The 10,027-nt window shown below is 28.9% G+C and overlaps 1 protein-coding gene and 1 long non-coding RNA gene across 2 annotated transcripts; one reads left to right on the top strand and one right to left on the bottom strand.

Annotated features, from left to right (window-relative positions):
• The first annotated feature begins 832 nt into the window (after nt 1-832).
• LOC142326921 (uncharacterized) lies at nt 833-1,159 on the top strand. The gene has a single exon (XM_075369651.1). It carries the CDS (start codon nt 833-835, stop codon nt 1,157-1,159), a length of 327 nt encoding a protein of 108 aa, XP_075225766.1.
• A 2,578-nt stretch (nt 1,160-3,737) lies between these two features.
• On the bottom strand, nt 3,738-8,173 carry LOC142326796 (uncharacterized). Its single transcript, XR_012756861.1, has 3 exons — nt 8,017-8,173; nt 4,651-4,768; nt 3,738-3,938 (listed from the first exon to the last, which is right to left on the bottom strand). It is a non-coding gene; the product is annotated as an uncharacterized LOC142326796 (long non-coding RNA).
• Nucleotides 8,174-10,027: the final 1,854 nt, after the last annotated feature.

Raw genomic sequence — 10,027 nt, 5'->3', positions numbered from 1 at the left:
TTTTTAATATTTCATCCAATACTGATGAAGAAAAATCAAACGCAAACTATTGTTCTTTTAAAGGGGCAAAAGCAGACATTTTGCTGGCAACTGCCATTGTTCACGTTCGCGATCGCATCGGCCAAATACATGTGTAAAGCATTACTTGACAGTGCATCACAATGCAATTTCATCTCAGAGTCGTTAGTTCTTAAACTAAATTTGAAAAGGCATAAGAATAATGTACCCATACATGATATAAATGACACTAAAACTCAAATCTCTCATTGCGTTGCCATTAATATTATGAGCAACCACAAGTCATCGTTGTACCAAAAATCAGTAGCAATAGCCCGAATGCTAAAATTGATCCTTCTTCTTGAGGTTTACCTTCGAACATCATGTTAGCTGATCCAGCGTTTAATATACCTGGTAGAATTGATCTATTAATTGGTGCTGAATTGTATTTTAGTTTATTGTTACCAGCAGACAAAATCATTACACCTGGTCACCCTACTCTTGTTAATACCAAACTTGGCTGGATTTTTTCGGGACCTATTCCAAGATCCGATTATAATGCATCATCCAGCATACAACAAAATTTTCTTCTTATTGATTGTGGGTTAGATGACCAAATTCAACGCTTTTAGGAGTTGGAAGAGATTCAGCTGCAAACAAATATCAATAACTTCTGCGAGGAGAATTTTTGTCACAATACTACTAGAGATGAAGGACGCTACATAGTTCGTCTTCCGTCAAAGGAAAACATACATTATCTTGGAACACTAGATGGCGTCACAGCTAGATTTCTTCGCCTTGAGAAGCGCTTGATGGAATATGAGTCACTGCGACTATGGAGTTAGCTGATTCTCCTACGAGTTCTACTTTGGTTTACTACTTACCACACCATCCAGTATTCAAGGAAAGCTCGACAACAAAGGTCAGAGTTGTTTTTGATGCTTCATTTAAATCTTCTGGATTATCGTTAAATGATACTCTGCACACTGGTCCAACTATTCAGCAGGATCTGTGTTCAATTGTTCTAAGGTTTAGAACACACCAAGTATGTTTCACAGCAGATATTGAGAAGATGTATAGGCAAATAAGAGTAAATGATGCTGACTGTGAATTGCAGCGGATTCTTTGGCGCAGTCATCCAGAAGAACCAATCAAACAATAGAAATTAAAAACTGTGACGTTTGCTACCGCTCCGGCTTCATTTTTGGCAGTTAGAAGTGTACATCAATTAGTTATGGACCAAGGTCAAGAATTTCGTTTGGGATCACAAGCTCTAAAACGAGATATGTATGTGGATGATTGCTTATCAGGTGCTGCCACAATTGAAGATGCAAGTAAAATTCAAAATGAATTAATTGAATTACTCCATAGCGGAGGCTTCCACCTCAGAAAGTGGTGTTCCAACTCACCTAGTTTGCTGCCTTTACAACTTTGTAATGAAGGAAACTTAAAAACATTAGGAATATTATGACAACCAGCTACCGATAAATTTCAAATTTCCTTTAACATTGCTGCAAGAGAGAACTTCACTAAGAGAAACATTCTTTCCTCCATAGCAGCTATATTTGATCCTCTTGGTTTAATTTCTCCAATTAACAACTTTGTTCCTGTCAATGACAGGAACAACTTCAATGGGACAAGGAGCTCCTGTGTGAAATGCAAGAAGAATGGAAATCATTGTTTTATAATTTATCAGCTATTACTAATTTGTGTCGACAGATTTGTAATCTCTAAAGGTTCTCCAAAGACAATACAATTGCACGGATTCTGCGATGCTTCTGAGAAGGCATATGGTGCCTGCATTTATTTACCTACCATTGATGTGGAAGGAATAATTACTGTTAAATTATGTTCAAGTTTCAGAGTAGCTCCTCTTAAAAAGGTTTCGTTGCCATGTTTGGAACATTGTGGATAGATTTTTTTCTTTAACCAAATTATTACGAGTTATGGCTTATGTCCACAGATTTATAAAATCTTGTCGTGGCAAAATCAAGATCAGTGGCCCATTATCGGCTGCAGAATTCAACCATGTCTCAAGTACAGTTATAAAATACGTTCAACGTTCGCATTTTAGTAAAGAATACCAGTCATTAATTGCAAAAAATGAAGTAAACTCTAAAAGTAAACTTAAATATTTTAACCCTTTTCTAGATTATGATGGAATTATTCGAGTAGGTGGGCGATTAAAAAATTCTAATATCATTTAATACAAAATTTCAAATTGTGTTGCCTAAACTTGCTGAACTTATAGCTGTTAATGAGCATATAAAGAATCTTCATGTTGGACAACAAGGAGCGAAGTTTAGTGAGGAACGTGGTTCATAAGAATGCACTCAATGCTTTAAGGTGAATCCAACAATTTCAAGTCAGCAAATGAGAATTCTACCAAAGGAAAGAATTCAGCCATCTAGACCATTTTTGATTGTCAGAATAGATTATTGTGGACCATTTTACATCAGCCAAGGTCGCAGACGAGCCTTGTTAAAGACATATGTATGTCTTCATATGTTTTTTCTATTAAGGCGGTTCACTTGGAGGTTGTCAGTGACTTTTAACGACTGAAGCATTTATTGGCGCCTTGAAGAGATTTATCGCTCGTCGTGGAAGGTGCCAGCAGATATATTCAGACAATGCTAGCAATTTTATTGGTGCAAGGTGTCAATTAAAGGAACTGAAGGACTTGTTCAGATCAAAGGAGCATCTAGACAAGGTTAATGACTTCTTATTAAAGGATAGTATTTCTTGGTCATTTATACCTACATGATCACCCCATATGGGAGGTTTATGGGAAGTGGCAGTAAAATCCTTCCAATTTCACTTTAAATGAATTGGTTTGGCTAATTTAACTTATGAGGAAATGATTACAATAACCACACAAATTGAAGCGTGTCTCAATTCCCGTCCTTTATTGCCTTAAGTGATGACCCTCTTAATCTCTCTCCTTATAATTTCCTTATTGGTGATTCTCTTACTGCAATATCTGAGCCTGATATTACAGAAGCGAAACTAAATTCATTATCTCGATGGCAACGAATGCAGCAACTGCAGCAGCACTTCTGGCGAAGATGGTCCAAGGGGTATCTTAATCACCTTCAAATTCGAACCAGGTGGATGAACACTCAATCCAACCTTCTGCCTGGTATGATGGTTGTTATCAAGGACGATGATGATATTCCACCGCTAATGTGGAAGTTAGGAAAAATCCTGCATATCAACAAGGGTGATGACAATTTGGTGATAGTAGTGACTAGACTGTAAGGACAGCAACTGGTGAACTGAAAAGGAATAGCAATAAAATTTGTGTTTTGCCTATTTCAGACAATCAGTAAAGAGGACACTATAATCTATTATTTTTCTATTGACAATAATATTTATGTTTGTAATATCTGAGATATTTAGGTGGGGAGTATGTTCAGCGTGTTTCTACTGAACATATGGTTCACGTATAGGTGAACATATCAGTTGACCTCAATCTAATGTATAAGACATTACAAAATGTAAACTCTCTCTTTATAATTGCTTGTTAAAAATTTAATGTTTCAATTAATGCTGAAATATCTTATGTTATGTTTTAATATGTGAATCTAAGGTAATATAAAAAATTCTTTAAATATTATGTTTTGATTTCTTCAGAAAAAAAATTAATTTAAGTAATTATTTAGTATTCAGTAATCCAGAATGAATTTGGTATAACAGTATATATGCAGTTTGAGAATGAAGTACACAATTATTCTTTTGCTTATAATATTTATTTGAATAATTTTACATATCTGTCATTTAATGTTTTTTTTCATTATTAATTTTAATTGAAAAATGAATTTTTATTTTATTTTTATTATTTCAACATCAGGAGGTAGAATCACCCTATGTGGCATTTTTTTGTTAACATTAATATCATTTGCTAACTTATAAGGTCGATATGGCCCCCGATAATGCATAAACTGAAATTAAAAAGAAAAATGATGTAGAAATTACATTAACAGATTTGTCCTCATAATATTTACTTATTTCTTATTTACTTATTTACTCATCACATTAAGTAAGTATACACTGATGCAATTGAAACTGGTAATGAAAATATAACAGTATCATGCGATGTTAAACAATGAATACATTTCTATTAGCATTGTTTTATCTAATCATCTCCATTCTTGTGTGTAGTTTGTGTGTATCACTTGTAGGACAGATTATAAATGCCATTTCAGTGTGCTTGGCACACTGATATGCAACCCCATGTTTGTCTCAGTGAAGAAGATAGAAGAAAACTAGTTACTTCCTTCCTCTTTTTTTTTTTTTTAAACCTGGTATGGAATATTTATGTATGACTGTTACCTTCAGGAGTGACTTTTAACTCATTCCAGGTCTTCTATGAATCATATTCTGTAAACATAAGTTAAAGCGCTTTTCATACAATACACTTATATTTTAAAAATACTCGCTTAAAAATTTTAAAGCTTAATTCATAATTAGTTTTTTCTTTCTAAATATAATAAAGTCTGTGTTAAAATCAGGTACTTTTCCATTATTAGGTTTGTAAATCTGTCAAATTGGTTTAATAGATTTTCCATATAATCCATGAATGATAAAATATGTAATAAAAAAGTGTTATTTTATTGTAACAAATAAGTGATTTTTTATTAAATACCAATATACCTGAGGTTGGATGAAATTTGAAGAAGTCAAGAATATGAAGAAAATTAAAGTAATAAAGAAACTTATTTGCATATTTATAAGATTCTTCCTTCTGGTTACTTTAAGTATGAATATCCCTCTGAAACAAACAATTGATTAGCATTAAATTTATATCAGATTGAAAAGTTTCTAAAGTAAATATTATATAATTTTTACTTAATGTAAAAATGTAAATATTTTAATGTAAATGTTTTCTATTATTATGAAAACAAAAATCAATAAAATTATTTTCTATGTTATTTTTATTTTATTTTTAAAAATATTTTATACCTTCTATATTAGTTTCTAGCAAGTTAACACATTTTTTTGAATAGATTTCACTTAATCTTCACTCATTTGATTGGGATCAATTGATGACCATGTTACGGGTTACCTTTAAAGTATGTAGCGGAGAAATTTTAATCATTCAGTTGGCTGATAAATTTATTATTTGCATTAAATGTTGATCATTTATATGCTTGTAATTAGAAATGTAAGTTGCTGTCTTAATGTTCTTTAATTAAATCTACATCTTCAGAACTGCTATACCTCAAAAGCAAGTATCTTCAAAGATCTATACTTCAACAGTTAATGTTTGCATTAGTAATATATTCAAATAAATCTTCTGGCTGTATGTTACACATATGCAAAGTAATATTTCTCAAATACATTCTGCTTATGAAGCCTATGTTTGAAGTTGAACATCTCATCAGTGAGAATGCAGAAAAATTGGATTTATGGCTTTTTTTAAAACTATAACTACCATTTTTTTGCAAATTGAAAAAGTATCTGAATTTTAACACATTTTTCACATAAAGATCTAAGCCAATCTAGCATGCCAATTTAAGATGAAAAAATTATCTCTTTGTAAAAATAATATCCATTACTTATTTATTAAAAATAAATAAGTAATGGATAAATAAATTTTAAAAAAAATAAATAAATAACATTTTAATAATTGTTCATAATCTCATAATATAAACATGTACTGATTTTTTTTTTTTTTTTTTAAATTGCATGAACAGCTTACTGAATACCATGCAATGAATTATCTTATGTTTTTTTAATTTGTTAATTATTATTAGTCATATTGTAATAAATATTTTGATTTGTTGAGATCACAGAATCATGATAAAGATCAATAAAACCAGTATACAACCTCTCCCTTTTAAAAATTAATATTACATATTCATTTATGGGGAAACTAATAATTGCACTAAAATTTTATACAGATTTTTATTTATTTCCTTATTAATACAATCATAGCAGTATTTGAACTATTTAGCTATATGCCTCATACAAAAATAACTTTTCCCTTTTTTTAAATTTATTTTACTAATAAACTGCTTGCAGAATAGGCTGAAACTTTTCTAATATGCTGTAAAAATATCTGAAAACAATTATTTTGAAGAATATTTTTTGCTATAAATTTCACTAGTTATGTTGTCTTAAGTGAAAAACACAAATCTGTGTATCCTTTCTTTTTATTAGTAACTATTTTGGATGCCCTGCTTTACACTAAAGACCGTAATATTAGAATAACATTAATATACACCCACTTCATGTTGATATTTATGTTCAATAAATGACTGACTTCTTAAGTTAAGTATTATTGAAAACCCGAACATCTTTATGAATTTGTAAAATCACATAGACTCAAGACAGCTCCTAAATATTGTTTAAATAGCAGATTTTAATAACAAAGATGTTCTGACAGTTACTACTTTAAATGAAAACCATTCAAGGTCTAAAAAATAAAATAAATATCTCTGCATATACCTACTATGTAGATAAAGGTGAAATTTAGTTTTTTTAATTGTGTAGTATCAATGACTTTCATTCTGAAGGTTTAAAATTGAAATTCTCGTTAGGTGTGTTGTTTCAGTTTACTGGTATACTGAATGCATCGATTTCTCATGTCATGTTGTGATATACTAATTTGCTCCTGATATAATTTATTGTATTTTAAGAAAATTTAAAAGTTCACACCATTTCTGTCCAAAATTGAAATAGCATATAACCAATGACTTTAATTACTAAAATTTTGATTACTAAATTACTCAATTTTTTGATTACTAAAATCATTGGTATTATCATAAGCTAGATTTACAGCATATATATATATATATATATATATATAATATTAGCTTGAAATATATGGAGTAAAACAAATTGCCTTTCATCTAGGTATCAAATCAGGTTCATAATTCCTAAAGGAACAACTACACATCTCCCAGGAATTATGTGCATGTTGAGGGGATGTTTTCACTTGAACTACAATATTTTCAGCTAGATAGCCACTGAAGGTATTATGTGCCATAGGTAACTTTTGTTGTAATAATGTAATACAACAGTATTATACTGCTAAATTAAACTATCATGAAGAATTAGTAATATTTTAGGTGATAATGTGACTGGGCAAAGATAAGCAGTTTAGAATTTTTAAAACAATAAGACTACATTTCTTATTGTAATTTTACTTATGGGTGATAAATTCACATGTAAGCTTGAAGGTTATACATGGGTATGAATATTGAAAACTTTATAGCTTGTGAAAAATAGGATTAGGCTTGCAGGCCTGATTACGATTGAGCTCAGGAGCTTGGGACCTGAGGAAGGCTGAGATCCTATTAAAAGTCAGTATTAAAACCTACACTTTTTAAATAGTTTTTTTTTTTAATTTAGTTAGGATCTCTTAATCCTCTCACCAAATTGTAATAATTTTATTATATGTAACAATTTTACTTTAATACATTACTGGTGTTCCTTAAAATATGTATTTTCTTTATGTTTAATTTTAAGTGGCACATAATGTTCTAGTCATTGTACACTAATAAATACAAACAGGATACAATGAAACTACACTCAACATTTGTTAACTTCAGTAGTCTATGGAAAGCAGATTGTTCAACATGGTTTATGCTGTTGGAATCTTTCTTTATTTCATACCTATAAATTTTCAGAATGCTGTTTCATGCATTGGTCCAGGTGTACAGAACCATCAAGTTATAATGAATACAGTTTATGAATATAGTTATCAAGAATCTGTATTGTTTTTAATTTCATACTTTTTTAATTATTTTTTATCTTGACTGAATTTTCTGCCTGATTCATTTCTTACACTTAAATTGATTTTGTAATTTAAATAAGATTCCTTTATAAGCATTTAGAGCTGCATCTTTTTTGCTTCAATATTCCACTGTGGAATATATTATATCATATATCAATTTTCAACATATTTAACTAAAATATAATTGATAACGAGTTTCTAATGTACTTACTTTTCCCAATAGTAACATTTTTATTCAGTTTACACTTACCTGAATGAATTATGATAAATTTATTTACCTGTATTAAACTTTTCCTGATTAAATAAAAGAGAATTTCTAATAAAAAACTTTTACAGATAAAAAATAATAGATCTTATAATATATTATTAGTATTAAATAAATGATTCAAAGTACGATAACAAAATTTTCATTTTTAATATAAAAAACAAGAAAATCAGTATAGCCAACACGTAATAATGTAATAAAAAAATTTAAGGTAATTATTTTCTCTAATAGCATTTTTTCATTCAGTAAATTAACAGCATCAGTTGACCTTAATGTGAAAATCTCTGAATAACAAGTTTAATAGTTAATCGCTTAAGAATAAAATTAACTATTAGTACAATTTTTATTTATAGTTACATGTCAAAAGAAACAGAATTGACATTAATTTGCAGTTTGTCAAAATAGAATGAATTTCTAGTTTACCAGTGAAATGAGATCATGTGTGGAACTTGATTATAACCACAAACCACAATACAGTTCACCACAGAGTGTATATTACACAGTTATTTCTTTATTAAAATTTAATCTTATCAAGTTTTCCTTTGCAACATTCATATTAGAAAAAAATAATACATGCCACATATTAAACATTCCTATATTAATCCTTAATAATATTATACAAAATAAAGTATACTTTTTTAATCATTAGTTAACTTTGAAAAAAAATGTCTATTTATAAACAACATAAAACAAAAAGGAATTAAGAATTTGAAACGACCAACCCATATAAAGTTAGAAATATTTTGATGTGATTTAAAAAATCACATCACTGTAATTAAAAAATACAGTAAGTAATTATAAGTATAATTAGTTAAATATTGGATTTAACTAATAAAAAATCGCATTTACATATGGTTTTAACTAAATCATAAATTTAACTCACTAAATGTTATATACAGATGATAATCTGTGTTATACTCAAATACCAAATATATTTTTAAATTATATATTTTTGTATCTAGATGATATATATATACAAAGTGAGTGAAGTATGGTTCTAGGAGGAAATTTGGAAGCTTTTGAGTTTTTGGAACAGTGAGCAAAACAAGAAGAGATAAGATGAGGAAATACTTAAAAGGAATAAATTGAATGCAAATATAATAAGAGAAAAGACTGAGAAAATTAAGTTAAGATGGTTTGGATATGTAAGGAGGATGGAAATTACGAAAATCATTAAAAGAATGGAAAGACAGTGAGTAAGACGCTGTATCAAGAAGATGCAAAGAGAAAATAAGAGGAGAAATTATAGTAGATTGAATGCTGAAGAGATAGTAAAAAATTCTGAAAACATTTTTTTTCATTAGCATTATTTTTTCATATTTAACTATTAATTTCTACAACATTCTTTTTGTAACTCTAATGTAATTGAACATCAGCAGTCATTAGCTTAAAATAAATAAATTTAATCATTGCATTTATATTTTGACACTAATAAAACATCTAATCAGAAATAAATAATACATGATTACATGTTACATGCATACATAACATATGCATTTTTATTATGATCAATTCTCACACAATAGTATGCATGCTCACACACATATACACACTATATATATATATATATATATATATATATATATATATACAACCATCTGTGCAATCTAATACATCACAACAGTATTCACAACACTATTTACTAATAATAAGGAAAACAAAAATAGATTGAAAGTGTATTATATAAAATTACAAAAAATGTTCAGTTTTCTTACTTTGATATATATTCATTTTTATTGATTACTGTAATGGTTTTTCATTTTGGGCAAAAAATGCTTCTGCATTATCATCACCCAGACACAATATATTTCTTATAATAAACAAAGATATATCACATTATATATCTCAAAGCAATACAATAACCATCTGCTTTATGGCAATTGGCATGAACAGCTGAAGCTCATTACAGTAATTTAAATACTTGAATGTAAACGGACGGCCCTAAGAAACCATAAAACTAAGGATAGCAACATTTCATTATCCCCTAAAATGGTTTGTATTATAGGTCCTAGGTTAAACTTGCA

Source organism: Lycorma delicatula, chromosome 6 (genome assembly GCF_047948215.1).
Source record: "Lycorma delicatula isolate Av1 chromosome 6, ASM4794821v1, whole genome shotgun sequence".
In the NCBI taxonomy this organism is placed as follows: domain Eukaryota; kingdom Metazoa; phylum Arthropoda; class Insecta; order Hemiptera; family Fulgoridae; genus Lycorma; species Lycorma delicatula.
Note: the sequence above shows the minus strand (reverse complement) of the source record. Positions and strands in the feature narration are given on the sequence as shown.

Coding starts and splice junctions, on each gene's coding strand:
- LOC142326921 (XM_075369651.1), top strand. CDS start 833: ATGGAGTTAGCTGATTCTCCTACGAGTTCTACTTTGGTTTACTACTTA.